The 27,003-nt window shown below is 47.4% G+C and overlaps 1 protein-coding gene across 1 annotated transcript in view; it reads left to right on the forward strand.

Annotated features, from left to right (window-relative positions):
* RFTN1 (raftlin, lipid raft linker 1) overlaps positions 1–27,003 on the forward strand; it is a 694,433-nt gene that overhangs the window by 98,827 nt on the left and 568,603 nt on the right. The window contains exon 2 of the mRNA XM_069648901.1: positions 12,653–12,814. Within this exon, the coding sequence (XP_069505002.1) occupies positions 12,670–12,814 (145 nt within the window). The 5' untranslated portion in view covers positions 12,653–12,669. The remainder of the gene's footprint in view (positions 1–12,652; positions 12,815–27,003) is intronic.

Below are 27,003 nucleotides of genomic sequence, written 5' to 3' on the forward strand. Positions count from 1 at the left end.
TCCTTGTGCAATTCCACACCGTTCCACCAATCTGCACCACATTTTCATAGTTGCCTGTTAGCACCCCCTGGACATTACTGGCTCATGACATTTGGACTCCCCACCACTTTGCCTGGATTTCAGCCCCTTCACGCATGAGATGATTACCTGAAATCGGCGAAACATCGATGTGGTCGTAGAAGGACGGACTAATCTCATTTTGAGCGACTTGACGCGACAAACAAAACTCAGAGGAGGGACCTTGAAAACCACGTTTCAATGCCTCAGGATGCACCCTTTCTGACATATTTGCACCGCGACCCACTGCACCGCAGCAGTGTAAGGCGACAGGTGGGGAGAGTGCACAGAGGGTCCCAGTTTGCAGCAGCACGCCAACTCTTGACTCCCTTCCACGTCTGTTCCGGGGTATGTCAGCGAGCCACACGTGCCCATTCTCAGTGCAGTTTACTTCAGAGTGCAAAACACATCAAGCGATAAGCGACTCGGAACAGCGACCTACAGGATCATTGATTTTCAACAATTGATTAGAGTGTTATCATGTCTGTCTACAGAACCCGTGCGGAGTGCGGGTACTTTTTGATAGTTTATAATATAACCAAGTCAACGCAGACTATACGGTGTCACATGTGGATAGGACACCCAGCCCTCCCTCCATTTCCTGCTTTCTGTCACTTCCATCTCTTTGGAAAGCAGAACTACATGTACCAGAATGCCGATAAACCCACAGCAGGGCATGCACCACTCATTCAATGCACAATGGATCATTGGATCTCTAGGTGATTGGGAGCGATGGCTTCGTATAGCGCCTTGCAAATTCAAATAAACAAATCAAACCGCTGCACACACCATAAGTTTAGGTGTGTTGTGCACCTTGCTGTGTAAATACTACAGACAATGGCCCTCATTACGACCCTGGCGGAAAGTAACTGACCTGACCGCTATAGCGTAAATAGCGTTTCCGCCATTGCACGATGGAGTAAAGTGCGGCTAATTCTGACCCATCGGGCACGAGCATTACGCCATGGCGGAAGTGCAAAGTCCGCGATGGCGGAAATGTCCCCAAAACGCCCCTCACCGCCGTCGTACGGCGCCCTAGGTGCAATTCCGCCACCCATCATAGCGGTCACCGTAATGAGCGGTAATCGCAAAATACGGTGACCGTAAATATACGGAAACGGAAGTAAAAACATGGGGCCGGAACGGGAAACAGCACGCCGTACACCTATAAAATCAGAATCCCAACACAACCATCAAAAATCCGACCCTGAGACACATCCCAACCCGTTAGCCACCCTAGTTAAAACAATCAAAATGGGAAAAGTTGCTAAAAAAGCGTGCGACCGCAAGCGGCAGGTCCACTTCTCCCATGAGGAACTCACCGTGCTCACAGAGACCCTCCAGGAGAATGCTGCCGTCGTCTTCTCAACGCAAATGACCAGGACGGCACTTGCGAACAAGAAGGCCATATGGGCCCTGGTGGCACAGCGGGTAAGTGCGGTGGGGACCGCACCCCGCACCCCACAGCAATGCAGAAAGCAATGGGACGACTTGCGGATACGCGTACGGAGCATACTATCAGCCAACCGTAACATTGCCACAGCTACCGGGGGAGGATCGGAATCACCCATCAAGTTGACCCCCTGGGAAGAAATCTGTGCCTCCACCATTGGAATGGAGAGTATAGAGGGAGTCGGAGGGATGGAGAAAGGAGTGCAGACATCCGAAGAATCAGGTAGGTGGGCCAAATAAAACAATGCTAAATCCACAATGTCCAATCATGTGAAGTACCATGTGTCCACACAGTGCAACAGAAACACATGTCCAGGAGAACGGCCACATACATTGGCCTGATAGCGCACTTTAAAACTCACATCAAATACATTAACAATCAAAAATCCTAAAAACACCCTCTACACGTGCAGCATGCACACCCTAACTGCAGGCTGCAAAACAACTGCATCCTCAATCCACACAAAAATGAAACCACCTCCAAGGCCCTGACCCAAATCACCCTCAGGTACCACCCCAATGCATGTGATACATTGCCATTTCAATTTCCTCAGACCCATAAATAACGCTCGCCCTCCTTTACTCCACCACAGGGTCCGATTCAAACGACGAGCTGCAGGACACTCCTACCAGCACACCTGCAAAGAGGGCCAAGACCAACGGCCAAAGACCCTCCACCTCAGCTGCACGGATCAAGACACGGCAGCAGCACAAATCAAGTGGCAGCACACAGGAGGGGACTTCAACAGGCACCCCAGCAGCCAGCATGCCCACACCAGCAGCACCACAGGTCCCCCCAATGGATGCCACAGAAGGCACTGCTTCTGATGGCAGCAGCACCATAGGTGACACTGCATTAATGCCAGCATGCTCCGACACAGACAACGGTGCTGTCGATGTAGGACCCATCCATGACCTGTCTCAATCCCCCTGTTTGTTTCATCCCGTACACCATGAGGATACCACGCAGGGGCACCCACAAGACGACGACTGGCCATCCCCCACAAGCCCTGTGGCAAGGCAACATGAGGTGATCAGCCCCTCTGTGACACCACCGCAAATGGGCATGGCCCAGCAGAGGCAACAGTCCCTCGACCAGGTGATCGTGCAACAGCAGCAACTGGCCACGCTCCTCAAGGAGCATGCTGATGAATGTGGGGGTTCTAAGGCAGCCATAGAAACATCTACTGAGACACTTAGGGCACAAATGGAGCGAAGTACAGAGACACTAAGGGTACAAATGGAGCGAAGTACAGAGACACTAAGGGTACAAATGGAGAGAAGCACCGAGAGCCTGAGGGGGGAACTGCATGCGACGTCCAAAGACGTATGTGGTGAACTTGCCGCTGTGCGCCGTGTGCTCACTGAGCTCACACAAACCCTTAGGGACATGCATGGACGTGAGCAGGCAGAGACATCATCCGTTGCGAGTTCCGTCCAGGGCAGCCCCCAACGTAGATCTGGGAGGAACCTGCGCTCCACAGGCAGGGGTGCCCCTGATACCCGGAGAGGGGGCTTGCAATAGCGTCTGCCCACTGACAATGAGCATCTTTGGACACTGGTGTTCGGGGGGGAGGTAGGAGGGTGGAGGGGGGGTGTTGGGCTTTCTTGGGTGGCGGGTCGATGGGGTGTGTAATATAATTTCACATATGCTATAAACATTGCACAATCATCCAATGAGATGTGTGGACATTGATCTGTGTGTACGAGGCCTTTATAGGCGTACAGTCCACATTGTGCATGTTCCATACACACACAGTGCCACAAGTCCCGTGTCCATGTATCAGCCACCAGGCGTGAGTGCTAGAAGCATGAATCTATGATATTCAGACGAATTTCACGGGCCTCCTGTGCCTCGCGGACTCCTTGAGGTGCTGCCACATCCCCAGCCTCATCATGACCATCTTCAGGTGCTTGCAGTTCTGCGTCAGGGGGCATGGGCACATTTCTACGTACGCACATGTTGTGTAGCATGACACATGCCATGACTATCTTTGCAACCTTCTCATGGCGGTACAGGAGTGCCCCGCCAGACCTGCTGAGGCAGCGGAAACGAGCCTTCAGTAGGCCGAATGCCTGTTCTATGACTACACGGGTACGTGAGTGGGCATGGTTGTAGTCCTCCTCATGCTGGTTCTGTGGGTTCCGGAGTGGTGTAAGGAGCCATCTCTTCCGTGGATACCCGGCATCACCTGTATGTGGACAATAAAGGATGTTTGAAGAATGACATTGCTCCGTACGCATCCCCCCCCTTCCTGCCAGGTCATTGCCGCATCACATACCCCACATTATCATGCATGGAATGAGACTCACCGAGTAGCCAGGATCTGTTCCCTGGGTGTCGCTCCATGTAGCGTGGTATTGTAGAGTTCCTCAAGACCATAGAATCATGGGTTGATCCAGGAAATCGGGCACAACAATGTGTAAAGATCCTGTTGGAGTCACACACCATTTGTACATTAAGAGAATGATATTGTTTCCGGTTGCGGTACTGGACCTCCATGGCATGTGGGACAACCAATTCCACATGGGTGCAGTTGATGGCACCAATGCAACCCGGTATGCCGGCAAGTGCATGGAATCCCACTTTTGTGTTTGTAATCTCCAGCTCTGAGCGTGGTAATGAGATGTAGTCGTCTGCGTGCTTCAGGAGGGCATCGAGCACTTGCAATAGTGTCCGTGAGAACAGTGGCTGTGAAATGCCATGCAACTGTCCGACTGTGTGCTGGTAGGTGCCTGTGGCCAGGAAGTGGAGTACAGACACCACCTTCAGTAGGGGTGGGATGGCGGTTGGGCTATCTATCATGCTGACAAGGTCAGCGTGTGTCATGCCCACAATGGCGATTATGGTGTCCCGGTCCAAACGGTAGAGGGTGTGGATCTGCTCAGCAGTGAGGTTGAACGGATGAGCTCGGAGGCGTGGGATTGCGGGCTGCCTGCGTGGTGGTAGTGGCTGTGCTGGTGGGCCTTGCTGGCCCTGCCTTGCCCTCCTCCTCCTCCTGCATCTCCTCTGTGCGGCCGGTTGTTGTAGTAGTTGGTGTTCGTCTTCTTCTTGAAGTTGGAGTACTTGCAGTGCTATCAGGTCCCCCAGGGCCAACATCGCTAGTCCTGCCGGTAGCATTTTGGAGTGGGTGTGGTTGTGGGAGGGGGTTGGGTGTGCAATTTATGTGTTTTCAGGCTGTGTAGCCTCCACCTGTGGTGATTCATTCCACCTGTGCCAGCTGCAATCCCCTTTGGGCGAGCACTGTACCGAGGTTCACCGACGGGCGGGGCGTCCCATTTGTGAGTGAAGCCAGTTGCCATTTTCACACACTGCCGCACTACATGGATGATTTTGTGATTTCAAGCGGTCACAGATGCCTTTTCGACGTGATGTTGCAAATGAGGAATTCGAAGGACAGCGCTTTCGGTTTTCAGCTAGCGGCGAGGAGACGCCCACAGGTCTGACTGCAAATATAACGTTCTATTGTTTAATGTCCTTGGGACAGGGGCCATGGCGAGAATGCAATGATTGATATGAATAGTATGGGATGCGCAATAGCGTAGTGGACGATTAGGCAGGACGTTCCCAAATACATGTTACTTCACATCACTATTATTCCGGCCTGGAGCACAGTGGATTTTGCAGACTGCATTACGCACAGACTCAATGGAGATTTCAAATGTTATGTGAGTAAATAATCATGCGTTTTTATACCGGGATGAGGGAATGATGTATGGATGCATGGACAGATGATTTAATTGAGAGTTTGCCATGTACATGGCTTTTTGGAATCTATCCCCTTCCCCTGCGCTATGTGATGCAGAGCTGCCATAGTGGGACCATCGTCTATCTGCCCTTGTTAGACCCTCCCTGTCTCGACGCGCCTTCCAACACTTGTGTCTATGCACGTTACTAATCCCATCTCATGGATTCTGTTTTAACAGACGCATGCACACAAACACTCGTTTGTAATAGTGTTTTCACCTCGATTTATATTGTTATGATTGGCAAGTGATTTTTGGGTGGAAATGATCCTTTTGAGTGGGCTAGCATGCATATGGCTGTAGATTTAGTGTGATCATTGAAGTGAGTAATACTAATGAAGTTCTGATGCCCATACTATTCTTTTCCATTTCATTTGGGTGACAGGTATCTCCTCCCCTTTTGCCGCTGCCATCTGTATGCCACTCCTGCAGATGGCTTTTACTCCCGACACCTGCTGCTTCGAGTTAATCAGTGGAGCACCATTACGATCTTATGGGACGATCGCCAATGGGCCACATGCCCTTACGCAGTACTAGTGGCTAGGAGCAACATATCAACCTTTCAGCTGGACTAGTGCCTACCTGATGGGACGGCCCTGCGGTTCTAGGCGCTTCCATGTTGCCTTTTTGAACGTGAATGTAGCCCCTGTGTACCATGAAGGAACAGGGCGTCACACAAGGAGTAGCTGGTCATTTATTGCGGATGCAGCCCACAGTATTGAAAATATTTTGGGGTTTATGACCTAATAGCTGTATGGGCTTGGTGAATTTGATGTGCATTAAAATTTTATTCTGATGTTAACCGTGTAGCGTTATTCTTTGCAAGTAATGTAGCATATTCCTATTTGTGGAGCGATGTATTGTGAGTAGATCTGCATTGGGTTCCGGCTTCTGAGTATAGTTGCGTGGTACTGTACTGGCCGCGTTTGCCTACGAAGCCCAGTAAGGTCAGGGATATGGGCTGCCATTATGACTGTTTTAATGATGTCATGCTCAGGGGCGGGGGATTAGCTTTTGTGTAACAGATGCCGGTCAGCCAGGTGGATTGGTGGAATGATGTGATTATCAGAAAATGGCTGGTCACAGGTGCCTGTGTTTGCGTGCGTTTCTTGGAGGGAGACTGAGGTCATGTCCATTGGAATAGCTTCTGTATTCGTGCCATCTGTGCCCTGCAGCTCCCATTGGCCCCTCTTGAGATGAGCCTGGCTGCTCAGTCACTCTGCCAACTTGTGTGGTACATGCTTATGCTGATGGTTGGTTTGTTTACTGGCATGAGTACAGGGCTGGTGCAGTCTCCCTCAGGATACTGCTTTGAATGTTGCCTTACACTGGTGTCAAGCGATGGGGGCCTGTTGTTGTTTTGTCTCATATTTCAGTTCATTTTGCTGTACTTGAACCTTCACATGCCTGTGCTGCATCAGTACGGCAATGGTGACATGCCAAATATGGATGGCCACTCACAAGGCACTTGGAGCCCCTACATTCATTTGTTCGTTGGCATGCATGGGTGACTTGTACATTTCACTGGTTGCATTGTGTAACTTCATTGCACCTACGTGGAGTTGTGCAATGTGGGCAGGGAGTGGTGTACAGGCACTCAGTAGGGCCATTTACGGTTGGTTCACGATGCCGTAATTCTCACCATGGCGGAATGGTACTTTCCGCCATGCTTGATGGCGTTAAGTAAATGTCCGCTGGGGTCAGAATTCGCGTACCGTTGCGCCATGGTGGTAATTACGGTTTTGCATGGTGCGCGTGCGCGTACTTGGTGCAGTTAGCGTTGGCGTTCACTACGGTGTCGCTAATGGCATCGTACTTTACGGTGACGGGTCATAATCGCACCGAGCGGTATTCGATGGCGGTATTACATTTCCGCTATCGTTTTTCGATTTCCGCCAGGGTCGTAATGAGGGCCAATGAAAGTTGTCTAATGTTACCTTTGAGCAATCCATCCAGTACCAAACTTGTGTTTCCTTTGCATTCTGGTACCTATATTTCTGGACTCATAGTGAGAAAAGCACACTATCCAACCGTGCAAAGAGACCGACAAGGCAAGGACAGGGCGTGGGCAAAAACTACCGGATAGAGTAAGTCTGAGAATGCAAAGGGCTGTGGACTGAACAGCCAGGGCTGGGTGTAGGTGTCCAACATGTCAAGACCATCCTCTTTTCTTCTGCCTTCGCTCCCCCTCTCCCCTGCTGATCTGTTCTCTCTTGGCACCATGCACCTGGCCACCCTCTGTCCTCCGGGCCCAGGTACCTGCTCACCCCGCCACCCTACTGCGCTGCCTCGGGGCCACTCCTTGCACTGGGGTCTGTGTCTGTGCCCATACAGCCCCCGCCCCTTTTTCTTCCTGCACTTATCAGACCTACCCTGTCTGCTGCCTTAAACCTAGCATTTGCAAATGGCTGGCTGCACTAAAACTGTTTGTTGCCTTTATTATTTATTTATTGTTTATTTATCTGCTTCTCCTCTGCTTTGCACTTTCCACTTCTCCCCCTTCCATGCACTTTTCCCCTCCCCCTCTCCCATGCACTTGCGTGTTCGCAATGTCACTGGGCCTAGTAAGATCGCCGTTTTGTTCTCCCTTGCCTTGTGCTCTGAGACACTTGTGTACGAGGGCTATTGAAATACAATATCAATATCAATATCAATGGGACTGTTTGCAATACTTACAGCTTCGTTGCAATGCAGTCCCCTCTCTGTAGATCCCGCGCCTCTCAACCTATGAGACTCCACGGCAGGTGAAAGACACAGTTCATGGTTTGGCGGCTGAGAGCCCATTGAAGTGACTGGAGGAGTAGGGGGCTTGCCGTGAGTGTGAACTGAGCCCAGAGTAGTTGACACCTGAAAAACGCAGGTGGGGTAAGAGGTATGATTATATGACGATGTCTCGATGCCAAGCGATAGATTCTAAACCAGACCTGGCACCCAGGCCTGCTTGATTCGCCATGTGCATCTGCTATTGGCCGATCAGCATTTATATTGGGGAGAATTAAACTTCCCTATCCTGTAAGGCAGCAAAGATGGCATGAGCGTAAAAGAAAGCCGGCTGAACAGACTCATCCCCCATTGGACAATACGGCAGCTCCGGTTCTGCGACTTAGAGTCAAAAGTGGCCATCACTTTGCCAACATTACTGGCCTTCAAAATGATCTTACTTAGAAGTTACTTTTCATCTCAATTAATATTATACGCCAAACAATCCAAGGTATACCATTTCTCAACTTGCTAGTGGGAGCTCTCGTCATAGTTACACCTCTAAAGTTTCTGGCTAAGATATGCCCTGGGCACTATAACGCAGTAGATGGGGGATCTGGGCCTTCTTTGTTTCCCCGTGACCAAAGAGCATTGGATCTAGTAGATGGCAGTGTGAGCTAAGTAGGCGTTTCACAGGAGTAAACCTTGTCTTTTTCATCTCTGTGTCACAGCCTCCCTGCAACATGGGGGTTAGGCTCGGCTCACCTTGAACTCTTCTTGCCCTTTGCTTGTGATGTAATTACCTCTGTACGTGCCTCTATGATGTAATCACTTTGTAAGCTTCCTTTTTGTAACCAGCAGCACTGAAAACAATCTCTTAAGCATAATCAATCGCCTAGATACCGCCATATAAATAAATAAATAAATAAGTGGCTGAAATATGTGCACATTATAAACGATCCCACAGTTTTGATTCTCGTTTCATGCTGATTACTTGACTTTATTGTTTAATTGACTACAGAAGCATGAAACACCATGTCTTTCCTACCAAGATTTGCATCTTTGACTTAGAGATATTGCATGCGCACCCAAACACACATACGCACACACAGCTGCAGCAGGTCCTAATCCCAGTGAGCTATGTTGCCAACATAGTCTTCCATGTTACGATATGTGCTGTTGCATGTATCCGAATGCACCACAATAATACATCTCTAAATGATATTTAGACATATGGTTTTGTTCACCAAATTTGTCAACTTCATTAGGTAGGTCACTGATTTTAATAACTATACAGTTATCATCCTTCCTAACATTGTGGTGTGGAGACCGACAGATGCATTTTTAATCTTAGGTACTTTTCTGGATTGCCTTGTAATCATTTTCCAGACACACATTATCTGGTCTGGTTGTGCCATTTTGCACTTTCAGAGGGAATCATTCTTTTTTATTGTCAGATTGGTTTGCAATGTGGTTTGGTTCTTGGAAAGTCAGCTTTATTTAACACATAGCACAAGACTAGCTTTTTGAACGTCAGCTTTGCAGAAAGCCTTGAATGGTTATGTAAAACTAAAGATGGGATGGGAGGAGATACAGGGGGTTATTACGAGCAGGGCGATATTGCCATCCAAAAACTGCCATACTTGTTTATCGTTACTGTCAATGGTATCAGTGGTAAATTCACCTCCTTATGAGTGGTGGTAAAGTGGTGTTAGTCCCCATTCATGTCGTGTGGGACCCCATTGGAGACTTAAAGGAATTACTGCAAGTGGCAATTGCACCTGCGGTAACACCTCCAGTTTTTGGAGGTAAATGAGAGGATATACCTCCAGCAAACTGCTGGAGGTCATTTTCAGCAATTTACCTCGAAACTTGTAGTATGGCAGTGTGTTAAAAGTGGTGGTAAATCTGTTACTACCATATTTTTACTGCATCACACTGCTCGTAATGACTCCCATAGTCCGCTGCCTGAATTACAACCTATAGAACCAGGAACGCTGACCTAAAATCCCAGCTTCTCCACTTGACCAAAGCATGTGATCCTGGCCATATCATTGTATATCACTGTGACTTAGTTTCCTTATCTGACAAAATTGTTATTGCCGTGAAATGATTCTTTTAGGCACGACGCACATACTCATGCAACATGATGCAGTATGGCAATATATATAATAATAGTGGCTGTTTCTATTGTGCGTTCCACAGGCCGGAGCGCCTCTTATGTCACTCATAGCTACATCACTTTGAAGCCACCATTCTCTCCTCATAGATTAAGTGAAGTAAGTGGTACTTTAATTCAAGTAATGCAGTTGTAGGATTCTTGGGGTGGTGGTTTGGGAGCACAAATGGGAATTTTGTCTAGGAGACATGAAAGGATATAACTAATGACTCCTTCGTCAAATGGTGCAACTAGCGCTTGCAATGCCTAACACTCTGATATCACTCCTCAAATACCAATCTCACCCTAACATGGCAGCACAGGGTAAATCTGTCTCCAAACTATAGGGGCACTTCTTAACTATACTATATCCCTATAAACCCCTGTTGCACCAAAAATCTGTACACCAAATCTGTATTAGTATTTCGTAATTTAACCATTTGAGTAATTTACTCTAAAATGTCCACATTCTCAACCTCTGATTTGCACATCTGTTAAACCTTCTTGTGTACACGTTGTGTAAAATCACTACATCCACACAAAGTGCCAAATTGATGCGTCAGCATCAATTTTGAACGTTGTGTGAATGTAGAGCCTGCACGCAGAATGAAAAATGCGTGCACCGCATATTCATGGAATTTACTGCACAGAATAACCGTAATCGTAACTCGTGCCCGGAGCATCCCTGACACGCCCACGCTAAAAAAGTAAACAGCCAGAACAGTTACCGTTGCGTCTCCCCCGGGCATGAATACACACACCCTTCAATCAGTGCGTGGGGTCTCCTGCAAGTAGGCCTACTTCTCGGGGACCCTGCTTGGGTTCCCCCGTACCGGTATCCGCACCCTGACAACATACGTATTAAAATATCGTAACCCAGTGATTACTCAGAAAATCTGCGTGCGAGTCACTGTAAACCGTTCCTGCACCCCGCTCAACTCCGTACGTGCACCCCTAAGCTAGACCGGAAACCCGGTTGAATACATGCACCCCGAAATCTGACATGCAACCCCAAATCCATGCTGCAAATCCTATGCGCAAGTGTACTTACGCCTGCCTTCGGGTGGAGGATAGTATAAGGACTTGCATGGCCATTTCCTGGCTGAGAGGTTGCACGATTGAATCCATGAATACGTGTTGTGCTGCACAATTGTGGACGTGCGAGAGACGGCCTCACGGCCGTCCCTCAGAACGCCAATATTTTAGCAAGTTCTTCCCCATTTTTGGTGTTCATCCCCCATCCCAGCCCTTAGCGCAAGCCACGCCCATGCTCTGCATGGAGTCTCGCGCAAGGCCCTCGGCGTCTAGCAGAGACATGCCAAGCCTGTCCGAACTCCACGTAAATCCAGGAAAAGTACTGCTCATTCGATTCCATGAATCGACGAACGCAGATTTACATGCGCTTTAGCACGCAAGTACCCTTTTTTCCACGCAAATACTTCCATGAATTGGGCCCTTGGTGTACAGGTGCGCTCATTCATTTTTTGGCGCAACAGGGTTTTATTGGGCTACGCTATAGACATGAGAGGATGCTACGATCGATGCATCCTGCGCTGCGTACAGGAGGCATTACAAAAATAGGATCAGAAAGACACCACTTTAAAAAGATATGATTGGTTATTTATAACGCACTTAATACCTGGGATCGAACCAGAGTTGTTCCGTGTCGCTTTGCTTCCAAGGCGAGCCGTTGCCCCTGAGCTATCCTCCTGAGGAAAAAAAAATGTATTAAGTGCTTACAGTCTAATTAAACCTTTGCACTATAAAACCAATCAAATTTAATTACAACAATGAACACAAAACAGTTGATTGAAACTTCAGTTAAAATGACATTACATTAATTGTCATAGTCATACATAGCCATTGTTTATATTAAAAGTACATAGTAAATAAAGTGCCAGGTCCCAACTCGCCACTCAGTTCTTTTTAGTTGAACACACGGCAGAACTTGTTGTGGTGGCAACCCCTCCCGCCACCCCCCCCCCCGCAATATTATTGATTAAGCCACTGCCCTGACCATCCGTGAGTGCACCGCTGCCCAAATAACAGCCTTTCACAGGGACAGAGCTATGGAGGTGGGGGCAAGGCGCTTGAGAGGGCCGTCACAGAGACACTGGCATCGTGTTCTGTGGACACCCGCGCATCTCATTACTTCCTTAGGGCAGAGAAGGGACGGGGTGTGCCCGCAATCATTGAGAATACGCTGCGTCTGATGCACGGTGCCAAGGCGTCGCTTGTGGGCCCAGGCGTGCGACCTTGCGGTGCCACGCGATTAGGGCGGGAGCGGAGAGGAATGGGGCGGGGGGAGGCTGAGGGTGGGGGCCAGTGTGGCGGGCAGATTGATTCCCTCACACTTTAGATTTGACATGTTTTGATACACGCAGTTCATGGCGTGCTGGGCTGTTTATTGCATTAAGCGCTCCAGGCACGAGGCTCGGCGACGTCACGGGGGCGTCAGGGCCTCGGCGTCGCCCGCCTCGACACCAGTCCTCAAGTAACCAGCTTCTGACGCTGTGTCCCCTCCCTTCCTTCCCTCAGACACCGACACAGTGGAGATGGGGTGCCGGCTGAATAAGTCCCCCAAGCCGGAGGCACCGCGGCCCGGCAACATCTACTCCACCTTGAAGAGGCCTCAGGTGGAGACCAAGACCGACGTCTCGTACGAGTACCGCTTCCTGGACTTCACGACACTCGATAATGGTGAGTGCCCCAACCATGCGCCCCGCGAGAATGACCAATTATGGGTGACCACGGGCAAAGCTAGAGACCGCGTAGGAGGAAACTGTTCAAACTCCTGCATGGCCCCTTGGTTACTCTTCCGCTGCCACCTCCTGTGTGCCTGTGTGGGATATCTCGGAGTCTGCATTCTCCACCAGTCAGTCCCCTGGGTGCGTTCCTATGTACAGTGTGTCTAGCTGGATACACAATGCGTTTGTGTGTACAGTGTACACCCCTGTGTATAGTTTGCCTTCTTTTGAACCATGTAACCTCCTCTGCAGGTTTATTGTGTGCACTCCCTGTTGATGGTGTTCAGTCAATTTTTAATGTGTTCACTCCCTGTTTACAATGTTTACTCCTTGTTTACAGTGCTTGTTTACAGTTCTCACACCTCGTGTTCAAATTACACTCCCACTTTAGAGTATACACTCCCCATTTATAATATACTCGCCTTGTTTACACTGCACACTCCTTTTTACTGTCTGGACTCGGTGTTTACAGGTTACGCTGTCAGTTTACAGAATGGGCTTGCTGTATGCCACACAAGCACACACGCGCGCACAACTTCTTTACAGTTCACACTGCTTGTTTCCAGTGTGCGCTTGCAACGTGCAATGTGCACTTCCTGTTTACAGTCTGCAGCCCTGATATACACCGTGATGTCCCTAAGTACAGTGTGCACTGTTATTTTGTAGTCTACGCACTCTTTCTGTACTGAGTGCACCATGTGCACCGTGTGTTCTATGACTTTACAGTGTGAACATTCTGTTTACGTTCTCTGTTTACAGCGCACCCTCTCGGTTTACGGTATGCATTCTTTTTTTTGCAGAAACCAGCCCCTGTTTGTGCCTAACTTCTGACTTACTTTCCTCCAACCCAACTGGCTTAAGGCCCTGGCCAGCTTTAAGCATCTGCATGGGGTGGTGCGGCTGGCCTTGCATCTGGCCTGGTTTCACACAAAGGGACCCCGTTATCGGAGTGTAATGCTTGCCAATTATTATATTGCTTTTACTTACAAATATAGTTGGCACGGGTCGACATGAGCAGTGGCGTGCCCAGACTCTTTTGACTAGTTTGGCCCAAGTGGGGTACTGCCTTATGCAGCGGTGGCATGACGTATGAGCACCCACACACATAATTATCATAGTTTAGGATAATGGGGTGGTACCAGGATGCCAACCAGATTTCAGGGGTAGCACGTGCCACGCCAGGCCACTCCCTGGACACACCTACGGCCATGGGTAACACCTGCAGGCAGCCCAGACTTTTAGCCAATAACTCTTTGCCTTCTGGGACTTGTAGTCCCATACTTTGAGCAGTAGACGCAAAAGAACAAGTTCTAGACGGGAAACTGGTGCAGGTCCCCGTGTTAAGGTGTCACAGATGACATGGGAGGAGAGGCGGCGAAGAGGGGCTGAAGTGTCACAGGACTACCCTGTAAAGATTGACATGTGTGTACACCTCATCCCTCATTTTGTAACAATGGGTAAATGTGAAAAGGTGAGTTTATCCATTCATTAGAAATAAATCTGCTTCATGGTCTCTTGAACATGCAGGCGTCCTCATGATTTGCATAAAAGCAAAGAGCATTTTGGGAGAATCGTTTTATATTTGAAATATGTCTGTGATAGTGATTCAAGCATGAAACCCTTCCGAGCAAGAAATGCAAACTGGGATCCTTGATCGTTTCATGTGCATTTCATTTCTCACAATACTCACCCTAACAGCTGAATGCCTGTAAATCGCCTGACATATATGCTCATTTGGACTGTGTGTGCAGGTGGGTGTGAGTGCAAAGCTTTCATATCAATAACAGCTCTACCTTGGAGTCCTGGAGATTTGCATACAATCAAAGAGCGTTTTGGGAACTTAGGAATGTGATATTTGAGATGTGCCTGTGATAGTTATTTAAGCATGAAACCCTTCCGAGCAAGAAATGCAAAGGTGGCTCTTTTAAAGTTTCATTTGTCACAATACTCACCCAGCACAGTCCTGCCTTGTTCTTTACCCTGCGTCAAAAGGTTACCCTGGGCCGGAACACAAAATCCGTGCACAGGGGCGATCTGGTTTCCAGAACCTGCTCCCCAGTCCTCAGACTGCAGGTAAGGAGGAGGGTCCCCAAACCTGTGATGTACTTCTGGGAGTCGAATGGAAGGGCTGACAGCGACTTCCTAGAGCACTGAGTCTTCGTGCCCTGATTTTGGGGTACATATCTTGAGTCCTTTGTGGACCAGAGTATCATATATCATAACATTTGCCCCAAGCTTCCTATGCGGTATCTTTGCCTATACTCTACCGTGTTCAGCTTCTCTCTGTGGGGTTCCATTCCTATAGGAGTTTTGTTACATAGGACCTGATTCACAGAGCGCTTTCCTGTGGGATTGAGCCATTATAAAGCGCCTCTGTGCATAAGGCCCATTGTGCCTCATGTCCATTCCTCGCGCTTCGATGATAGGCGTTATTGTTTTCCAATTTAATGGAAGATGAAGGGTTGAGTCAGCCCTGCCATCATTTGAACTTGTGACCGCTATGTTGGAGGCGAGCGCTTAACTCACTGAGCTAGCCACCAGGTACAGTATGCAACAGTGTTATGCACACCTACATTTTGTTTAGCGCTGGCTATGATGAAATGTGTATATATAAAAAAACAAAAAGGAATTTCAAACAATGAACTCTAACTAATTCCACGTCCTACATTTCAGGGAGTTTGTTGCAAACCACCCTGGGTCCTGCCACCAGTGTGAGTAGCGTGGGTCAAACTGCTGGACCACAAGGCCCAAACATAAGCCTAGCAGTTCTGACTGGACTGCTCCTATTGGTGACAGACCAAGACTGATCTGCAAGTGACTGTTCGACTTCTGTAATGATGCAGACAGGTGAAAAAAATGATGGTATGGAAGCCTGTGAAGAGAGCAATAATTCAGCCTTATTGACAGAGGGAGGGGCCATTACCGCAGGATAACAGCCCGCCCCATGTTTCTGCCAAGGAAAAAACGATGGCTTTAAGTGGGGGAAAGGTCATTATCCCATTGTGGGATAACCACATACCCCAAGTTATTGCCTGAGGCAAAGCCGAGTGCTATATGCTGGAGAAAGGCCATTATCCCAAGCAACACTGTGGAAACTAATGTATTTCACATTTCTTTTAGAAGGGCGTCAATTCCCACAAGTGGTGGTGTCATGGGCAGTTCTCAAGCTCAGGGGAAATTCAGCCTGTGATGGGCAGTATATAAAGGATCAATATTATTATACGTGGCGGAAACACTAATCTCTAATAAACCGTAAGTTATGTTTATATATGAAGTAGTCACTGTGGTCTATCAAACCATGGTGAGTTGGGCTTTTTGTGTAGCTCTTTCTTTGAAGAATCACATCTACATGATTCCAATTTAAGTAGCCAAAGAAATAAGAACTATCTAGTGGAGTGGTTTGTCCAGGGTCACATGGTTTGGCCAAGTTGGGATGCCTAGCTGTGAGCCCAATGTCTCTGGTTTCAAATGATTCAGACTCCACATTTCTCTACTGTATCTTTAGTTTTGCACAAACATGCAATGTTGACTGCATAGTACACTGGCGAGAGTTAAACCAGTACTCGGTGCCTGAGCTCCAAATTCTATATTCTTTTGTGTTTGGGGAACAAGGCGTAACCTTTGATTGAGCCGGAAGTGCCATCATAGGAAAGGGCGATCTGCCCCAAGCAAGAAAGAGCAGGAATTAAGTAGGGAACAGTGACAAAGTGTGCCTGGACTTAAAATTCGTCGTGTTTTGGACTTGACATAAAACTGCTTTATTAAAGGGGTATGCAACCTGGAGTTCTTCAACTGTTTTGGACTATGGCCCACAACATTCCTCAACATTGACTTGTGGTGTATGTGAAGCCCAAGACAAAAGGAAACTGCATTTGGCTACGTTGGACCTAAAATGCAGAGCATTGAAAACATACAGCGATTACTGCCAAAAGGAAAAGGCAGCATTTCATTTGCATCTGCCACATATCAGAATTCTGTTTTCAAAGAAAGAGAAGTATACTTATGCCTTGCATGCAATTGTCAAAGCTCAAAAACCAGAGACCTACTTTTCATTAAAGGTGACTGTTGCCTAAAGCGATTATTTGCAAACCCAGAAATTGTTATCATGGAAGTGAGTGCATTTTTGCACCCTACAATAATGAACACATGGAGTCAAAATGTCCCTTGCAAGAGTAATGTGAATATATCATGATGGAAAAATGAACATTGATGGCAATGTGCAATTATATTAAAGATAAAAAGAAGGCCTCATGTCTAAAGAAAAGGTTGACATTTAAAAAATAGATTTCTGTTCATTAGAGCTGTCTTTTTCACTGATATTCAAAGCCACCTTCCCCCAATGGATGCCAGGTCTCTGCTATGCTAAGCTCTTTATCTCAAAGTCAAACCTCTATGAAGTTTCTGCAGAACCAACTTGTGCTGGACTAATGCTTTTATGAGGTTAACAGATGACCCCACATTTCACCAAAAGACCCATTCATGGAAGTAAATGCTTAAAATTACATATATTTCAATTTGTTTCATGGTGTTGTCAGTACTTGAATGACAATTGACATGCTACAGATCCTGCCCCATGATGTTGAGAGGCTGAGCTTACACCATCTGGCCAGGAAGATAAGATCTCTTCTGCAGAACTTTGCCTTTGCAAGAGTTATACATGGGTTTACACCAGGTCAGGGTCAACAATGGAAGCAGATGGCCAGACTTAATGTTCAATTGAGAAATTAAACCTAATATACTTGAAGTCAAAATATGCATATAACTTGCAATAATTAAGACGTGGCTGTTTGAGTGTATGAAGAATCAGAGTTGATTGATTTTCTCAGGGACCGTATGTCACTCAGTAATGGTTCAGGTATCATTAAAAAGCTGCCAAAAGGCCCACCTGTTGATTTAACTCTCATAAAACTTCAACCTTGCGACCAGGATTTACAACCTAAATGGTGTTTTAGATCCCAAGAAAATGTCAAAAAGAGGAGTTTCGGGGAGGTGATAGCTCAATAAATTAAATGTCTGTATAGAGAATTGCATGTTGATAACTATTATCATTTTTGAATAAACTAGGAAAAATCAACATTGTACCGACACGGGACACAGAACAATAAGTGCGCCATGATGAGAAGCACCCATATATATATATATATATATATATATATATATATATATATATATATATATATATACATATATAGTATTAATAAGCTATGCATTACAAAGTTTTGCCATGTAGTGACTTTGCAAGTGCAAAAATTAAAAAGGTGGCGAAAAAGTAATTTTAAGTGGGAGGACCTGTACTTCCCAATTTGGCATTGGTAAACTGAAGGGACCATTCAGAGAACAGAGAAGGGGAACTGGCCCTTTAATAAGGGGATGGAGAATAGTTGACCAATGAAAATGAATAACCAATAAACTGGCATATGTTATGTTATGTTAAAAGTTTCTTATACTGCATACATTCACCACCTGGGTGATCCAATGGCTCTCTGGCAGATCTGTAAAGCAAGAAGGTGAGGGGTGTAAGTTAATATGAATGAGCGGGAGAAAAGAGCAAGAGAGCTGTGATGTGCTATTGGCATCTTCAGTTCGGTTTACACCATTCACTGAGTGTAGGTGTATTTATCGTTTGGTAGCCGTTATGTGCTGTTTTGCGAGACTATGTGTGGTTTGTGTTGTTGTTTTGTTGTTAGAAATGTTTGTGGGTGTCTTGGAAGATTCATAAGGAAACGCACAACTCAAGAGAGCTGCCTGAAAAATGAATGAGAAGGACAACCTGCAATTGTCTGGGTGGAACTGCTAACCACAGAAAGGGATAGAATTGGGGATCTTTGACCAAAGGAGGCAGAATTGAAGGGAGACTGGAGAATATCCATGACTGGTGTTGGTATTTTGACCAGATTCCTGACTTGAACCTGAAAGATGACCTGGCTGCCCTTTCCTATGCGCAAACCCAGAGATGATTATGAAAGTTAACTTGTTCAACTAAACCTAGTCTAGTGGGGATCTGCTTGAGTTCATACCTTTCCCTGAATTAGTGGGTTAGGGGCTGGCAGTAGACCCCTAGCAATTCTATTAAACAATTCAATGAATTCCCATATAGCCAAATTACACAAAGTAATTTTGTTGAAGTTTGAAATCAACAACATTGCTTCCAGTGTGAATACAAAACAAAGCCTATAAAGTAATTAGGTATTCCTATTCTTTTTGCCAAAACCAAAACTCCCTAAAAGACTGGTGCAAAACAACAGAAATTCCCTGCGGCTGATTCCCCCGAACCCTGAATCAAGGAAGAAGGGTCCCAAATGAGTAACTGAATAACTGGGTTTGTGTGCTGGTACAGAAAAAGTGTCTCCCCAAAGAAACAGAGTAAAGTCCCTGATTTGAAAAACACATGTTCTAGAGAAAGTGGGAAAGTGTTCCCGGAGAGAAGGGAGATTTTGCATTGCAGAAGGGGGATGAAAAAGGTTTCTACCAAATGATATGAAAGCATTGTTTTTTAAAGTGTGCTGTGCTATAACATTGTGAGCATTGCAAAGTGCACAGGGAGATTCAAATAAAGAGCGCTGCGCGTGTCAAAATAAAAGTTCGCTAATAGTGAAGGGTGGCATTTTATATAAATGAAACTTTCCGAAAAGTGAACCTCACGCAAAGTCTATGCTGTAGTTACATTATTTGGTTATGTTTTAAGCAGCTGCATCATATTGGCATTCAGGGATTTTGTGTGTGATAAAAGTATTGAAATGTTCATTGGACCTGTAATCTATTTACTGGAGACTGAAAAGCAAAAACGCGCACGTGGCGTAATCTCAGATCAGTTGTTACTGTTTATCCCCAAAAGGTGAATGATTTGTATTGAATCTTTGGTTTGGTTCCACGGAGAATGTGGCATGTCCTGTTAAGTAGCTAAATATTACATTTTCCATAATAATGAATACAAAATATATTCTTTTGCTACACGGGCCTGGTTCTTGGCTTAACATTGCTAAAGGACGAGGGATTCACTGGTTCTAGATGAGTCACAGATAGGGCTAGATAGCATATCAAGGTCTATTGGTGGGGCGCTGTGGATTGGGAGGAAAGTACTGCCCATATTACCAGTGATCCCATAAATACATCTCACAGACTTCAGTGGCTTGGGCTGATGGGAGATGTAGGTCTACACATCTGGAGAGCCAGAGGTTGGAGATCCATGCTCCATGGTGTTCTATCCTGTCAGTCCAAATATCCAAACACTCTGAAGAATGGGTAGCTAAGGAGTACCACTGAAATGGATGCACCTTTACACTAAATCTATCAAAAATCGCTTTGTTTTCTTGTGTAATATTTGCACTAAACACACTGGACTTCAAGTACCAGAAGACGGTATCCCTACATATTATCCCCACCAAAAATATCGCCGTATATATGGCCATCTGGAATGCCATAGGCGATATTTTTGGGGGGATAATTTGTGGGACCAAGGGTTGTGGGGGTGTCCCCCACACATTTTAAAATAATGCAGGGATTGCGGGGGTGTCCCCCGCAGGGTCCATGCTTCAATATCGCCACAAAAATATGGCGATATTTTTGTGTTGCGATATTTTTGCGAGGATATTAACACATGGAACCCAGAAGAGAATGGGATGGGAGCCTAAAATCCAGGGCTGGTTGAGCATGTCACACTTGACATGGGCCAACTGTCAATGTCATCAATGTGCATGTGTGATAACATCACCTGCCCTTAGTCATTGTATGATAGTCACGAATCATGTTGTTACTTATGAGGTGGTTAGGCGTTCTTTCACACAAAAAGGTAAACATACAGTAAATCACAGAAATCAAGTGGTGGTTTTCAGTTTAAAAAGTTTACTTTAATTTTCAGAGAGGTTGGAATACTATATTGAAAATATGTGCAGGTTTTTGACTTAAAAAATGTAATCCACGAAATATCTGATAGAAATTGCTTGCAGAACTTGCCTTTTATACTCATGTAAGCAGTTTACTTGAGCAAACAATGGTATGGTGCAGCAGATGGGGGGTCCCTGTGAAGACTAAATGACCCCATCCCACTAAGCATTCATTCCCTGCTTTGCTGCTGCAGGCCAGAAGAAATCCATGCACAGCGCAGGCAAAGAACAGGCGAGGCGGGAATGTACTGCTGCCCGTCTCAGTGCAGCCCATGTCGTGTCATTCATGGCCCTGAGGTTGCGATCTGCGGAGGCGGCCTCTGGTCCCCTCGCAGACAGCACCACTATAATGACCCATCTCCAAGTATGCGCTGGTGCGCGGCCGCTGACTAGAAACAATTGGCTACATTTGACTCTAGAGTTAGCTATGGTACAAAAAGATAAATACTGCACATATGTGCCTGTGTGCATGCCCAGGTGTGCCCTGTTGTGCATGATTCCTTATATTTAGAAGGGCTCTCTCCCCCATACCATGTATATCCTCACACCCCTTCGCCGAGGTCACGTACACATAGCTGCTGGAACTCAACGTTCCAACAGGCAGAGGTGGCTTTTTAACTGTCTGCACTTCAGCTTAAAAATATTATAATTGTGTACCCCAGTAGCATTGTGGCACCTTTAAATATTTAACTATAAGCCGTGTCTGGTTATGACAAGGTGGCTACTGAGATTACAGAGTTATACAGCCACAAGCATTGGATGCCATAATATTATCAGCTTGATGAGCACTGACTCATTAATCGTAAGTATTATCTGTCTGCCCTGGGTGTACCCACAACATCCATGTTGGGTTCAGTCCAGGAACCTTCTATTTGATCCCCTTGAGGAGGGACAATACCTTCCTCCATGGAACAGGAACCTTCCTCAGGAGGTCAGCTGGGAACTGTGCTTCAAATGTAGTCACGTAATTGCAATAGCCAGACCACACATGGACAGTGGAAGGTTTGGAATTGGAGTAGCACAGAGTAGAGGTTCACTCCACAGATGGGTCTTACCATCTTAGATTTTACAAGGGCTCTCACACTTCCTAATGTCCCTTCCTACTTGCTGCGGACAAGTCACTCAGGGTAAGACATCAGCAGGGAAAGGATACCTGCTACAGCATCCTGGATTGGACTCTTAACAACAGACTTGCTGCAAGCCAGTCCGCTGTTGACGTTTGACCATAGAAAGTGAAGGAAGACTGTTCCCTTAGTTGATTCATCTGTGGCCACTGCTTAAAGAAGAATTCACTTTAGCCTATCAGGAGTACAGTCGATTCCAAAGTCAAAGACGACGAGATGATAGAGAGTGGAAGACACCAAGCTGCATGGAAGAACAAAGCTCTTCTCCCTAACCATCCAATGGGCCGTTTTGGAAGGACAGCTGGCTGGATAAGGCCTACTGCAACTGAGACACTGGTTCCTCAGAACTCATTGAAGGTGACAGAATCCTGCAAGATCTCTCTGTGATTCACTTTTCCCCTAAGACTCTGGACTGGATCTCCCAGCACCCAATGTTCTCAAAACCACCTCAACACTGGTATGGGCACATTCGTCCAAACTGTTTACGGGATCCACTAGAGTCATCTCCAACCTTGACACTCAACCACCTCCAAGTTTCGACGGCTCTGATACAGCTCTGCCGTCTCTGCATCTGAGACCAGCCGAGACTTCTAGCATCCCCAACTCGACACCACCTGCCTGGCTACCAGCTTCTTTGAGCTCCCAGCTGTCGGTGCTGCAACCCCATCGGTGTTCAGCGCCACCTACCATGGGTGAGGCATGTTGAGCTACCGGAACCGAGAGGTCAGGTAACCCTATTACCTTGGTTTGTAACCGCCTATTGAGTCCCGTGTTATTGCGTGGAGGGAACTAAGCCGATTTACTATGTGATAAATAATGAACCTGAGAGTGGCCAAAGGAAGGACACCAGATGCATTTAAGCCAGAGATGTTAAGGCCACCAAGCGTCCTTTAGTTGAACACCATCGTGCGGCTCGTGTAAACTGGTGCAATTCCCCACTGGGGGCTATTCTCGCTTATTAATTTGACCCTGTAACCTAATTTGGGGCTTCTTGCAGACTACTTTAATCCCCGGCCAGGTTACAGTATCTTTCTTTACCTATGAGCTTGAGGTTTTCTGTGTGTGAGTGGGCTGGAGGAGGGACAGTGTTGCCGTGCGGCCTCCACGGCTCAATCCACGATTAATAATAGTTTTTCTTTGGTGTGGAGGGTGCTGGTGACGAGTCTTATGTGCCACTCCCGTGCCCAGTGGTTCTGTGTCCTTTCATCGTCAGGTATTTCAAAGCCTGCAATTTAAACATGTATGAAGGGTTCCATGTAATAATGTCGCCACAAAAATCTCGCCATGCAAAAATATCGCCGAAAAATGGCCGTTTTTTGTGGCGACATTATTACATGGAACATGCGGGCGACCATATATGTGGCGATGTTATTACCTGATACCGTACGAAGTTAACAAAGCACAACCCTCCTCCTGCACCGATTCTTTTACTATACCCGACCCCCCAACCACTTAACTGCCATTTCCCACCCCCCAAAAATAATTAGATGAACTTTAACGTTATTTTGTACATGTTTAAATTGCAGGATTTCAAATGCCTGGGGATGAAAGGACGTTGTACCTGCCCAGTAAACCCCCCTCCACTCCCACTAGAAGGCCCCCCCACCCTTGGTTCCTTTCCACAGCGCCCGCTCTGTATATAATGGCCTCAGCTTGCACTGGGCATGTGAATGCATAACATCCCGGGGCTTTCCATGGCCACCCGTGGCTTTTCTCTATTTGTGTCGGTGCAAGTGTCTCATTTTTTCATTTAGAAACCACGAGCTGTCTCGGTGAAGCGCAGCTTCTGGAAAACTTGACACCATCTGCCACACCATTGCAACAGCTTTTTTCCTGTTGTCAGTGGGGAAGGCCCAGCCTTTCTGTGCCTGATGTCGGATTAGACCCACGGTGGTCGGACCAGCTCAGGAGCAATAGGAAAGCTCAGTGGGTTGGGCGGTTGCTGCAGTGCTCTATGAGCAACTTGTATGTGCCTGGCTCCAAACCCAGTGGGGTGGCTGGGTTGAACAACGCACACGTTACAGCGATCTTTCCTCTGCCTTTTACCACTATCCCACCTAGGTTTTCAAACACTCCTCCTTTTAATGTTTGCCACCTCGCCTACCCTTATTTGCTGATCATATGCTTCACTATTAATATAATGGTATTTATTGAGTGTGGGCCTAGCTTTGAGAAGTAACTGAGCACTTTACAGAGGTATACAACAGTACAGATGCATAACAGTGCGCTTTACAGGGGTAAAAACAGAACAGATATACAGCGGGGGTAGGATACAGTGGGGTGGTGGGGCGGGCAGCATCTAGCGTGTCAGGTGGTCTAGAGGGGTGACGTGATGGCCTAGGTGTTGAGGAGGAGAGACTCCTTGAAGCGGCGGGTTTTGAGTTCTTTTCTGAATTGTAGGAGCATGGGGGCGAGTCCGAAGCTAACGAGGAGGAGGTTCCATAGTCTTCGGGCACAGGCAGTGAAGGCTTGTTTTCTGGACCTTTCCTTTTTGAACCAGCGGATTTCAAGTCTGCGCGTGTCCTGGCTTCTGGTGGTGCGCTGTCTGCCAGTAATGCAGAGTTTTTCCGTGAGGTAGCTGGGTGACTTGAGGGCGACTGCCTTATAGATGATGCAGCAAGACTTGAAGGGTATTCGTGCGTGCCGTGGGAGCCAGTAAAGGCTGATGAGGGCCGGGGTGATGTGATTGTATCTGCGTAGACCCTTGATGAGGCGTGCGGCCATTTGTAGGACACTTTTCAGGGGCACAAGGGAGCACAGCGGGAGGCCTTCGAGGAGTGCATTGCCCCCATCCAGGTGGGATCGGACCAGTGCTTGAACGGTGGATCTCAAGCCGTCCAGGGGGAGGAAGGGCTTGACTTTCCACAGGAGGGAGAGCTGATACCAAGCTGTCTTTAGCACCTGCTCCTTTCTCCCACTCTCTTTCCAAGGTCCCGACTCGCCCTGAAGGGCTCAGAGTTGCCAGAAATTAATTTACGGAGCTTCCTTTAAATCACAGATAATAAATGTAGTTAAGTGATTCTGTATGTTACCTGCAGGTCATGGGTTCAAATCCTGGGTGGCCCAGTCAAACTCTCCTTCTTGCCAAATTGTGGGACCCCTCCACTGAAAATGAACACAGCCAAATAGACGGCCCTCTGGGTTGGTTCCCACTCGGGAGGGTGGGTCTTCAACCACGTCTTAGCCCACTGTACCTTTCTCAGAGGAGAAATATTCATTTGCATATCAGTCTGGTCCCACCCAGCTAGGCGTTGCAGCACAGAAATGCCAGGCACTTCTCCTCTGATCAAGACTACCAAGAGCATACCCCCGACACGTGCTTCAGCCTTGGTGAGGGGAAGCTGAACCTCTCCCAGCACAGCGAGCAAGGGCTCCATGTCTGGGTTGCCCTTAGCAATTTAGGATTAAACCTCAAGCGTTCCACATTTTACAAGGTCAGGGCATCCATAAAATGCATCACAGGTAAGTAACTGGCCTGCATCACAGTTATAGTAACTGGCCTGCATCACAGGTATAGTAACTGGCCTGCATCACAGGTATAGTAACTGGCCTGCATCACAGTTATAGTAACTGGCCTGCATCACAGGTATAGTAACAGGCCTGCATCACAGTTATAGTAACTGGCCTGCATCACAGGTATAGTAACTGGCCTGCATCACAGGTATAGTAACTGGCCTGCATCACAGTTATAGTAACTGGCCTGCATCACAGGTATAGTAACAGGCCTGCATCACAGTTATAGTAACTGGCCTGCATCACAGGTATAGTAACTGGCCTGCATCACAGGTATAGTAACTGGCCTGCATCACAGGTATAGTAACTGGCCTGCATCACAGGTAAGTAACTGGCCTGCATCACAGGTATAGTAACTGGCCTGCATCACAGGTAAGTAACTAGCCTGCATCACAGGTATAGTAACTGGACTGCATCATGGCACTGGATCGACCGGAGTAGGGCAAAAAAAGGCATCACTAATCCCAGTCAGGATGTGGCTCTATGCCTTGAAGTTGACTCAAAGATCGCTGAAGCCAGCGTATAGGTCACTGAGCTATCTCGTGCCATGTTGCGGCGTCTGCTGCGCAAATAGACAATCGATGTGGATATTGGCCCCTTGTTCTGGGGGCGGGAGCCCCGTTCACACGAGGCCTGCCAAGCAGCTGAGCCTCGAGCTGCGGCCAGGCTGCCTGAAGGCACAGCTCGCTGAAGCCAGCCATCTTTTAATGCCCTTTTATAATGTCGCCATTTATTATTCATAAGGCGCGGTGCACGTTGGGAAATCCTTCAGAGCTGGCGTTCGATGGGCGGGGGTAGACATTAAGACAAACCGAGATGACAACAGCAGCCACACCGCGGGCACAGCATGGCGGGAAAAGCCCCACCCAGCCCTCTCCCCCGCGGCCTACAAACTTAGCAAAGAACGGGAGTGCGGACAGGGGCTGGGGTGGGGGGCAAATGAGGCTGGGGGCGGGTGGGGTGTAAAAGCAGCGTTACAGCTAGTTCACCACATGAAGCCATGGGGGGTGTAGGAAGGGTGAACGCTGGAGTTTGGTACAGCGCCAAAGGCAATGCAGGTGTGTATGTTCAAAACGTCAACAGCGCTGGGCCTAAGCAGAGGGTCTCAGGGCGCTTTACAAAGATCAAAGGGAGGAGGCAAAAAGAATGTCCAGTATTGTTCAGAACAGCAGGGTATGGATAAAGGATCGCGGGGGAGCAGTTCTGGCTGGATTAGGTGGGGGAAAGGGGTATATTTAAGGGCTGAGAGTGATGTTGAGTGGAGTGCAGTGTAACAGGAATAGCCGGGGTGCAATGTTATGCTGGTGGGTGGCAGTGGGCACGAGGAGGGGATTGGGCTGAAAAGATATGTTGTGCAGTGTTAGAGGTGGTGCTGGGTGGGAAGGCAATATAGAGGGGGTAGTCATTGTTGGAGGTGGCATTGCTGGAGTAGTACAGTGTTATGTTGGGGGAGGTCGTGGCGTAGAGAGCTGTATGCAGTGTTAGAGGTAGTGCTGTGTAAGAAGGTGTCATAAAGGCGGTATTCATTGTTAATGTTGCTTGTGAAAGTGCAGCAGAGAGGGGTGTGCAGTGTTGGAGGTAGTGCTGTGTAGGGAGGTGTCATAGAGGAGGTATTCAATGTA

This window comes from Ambystoma mexicanum, chromosome 2q, assembly GCF_040938575.1.
Source record: "Ambystoma mexicanum isolate Mex_15411 chromosome 2q, UKY_AmexF1_1, whole genome shotgun sequence".
In the NCBI taxonomy this organism is placed as follows: Eukaryota; Metazoa; Chordata; class Amphibia; order Caudata; family Ambystomatidae; genus Ambystoma; species Ambystoma mexicanum.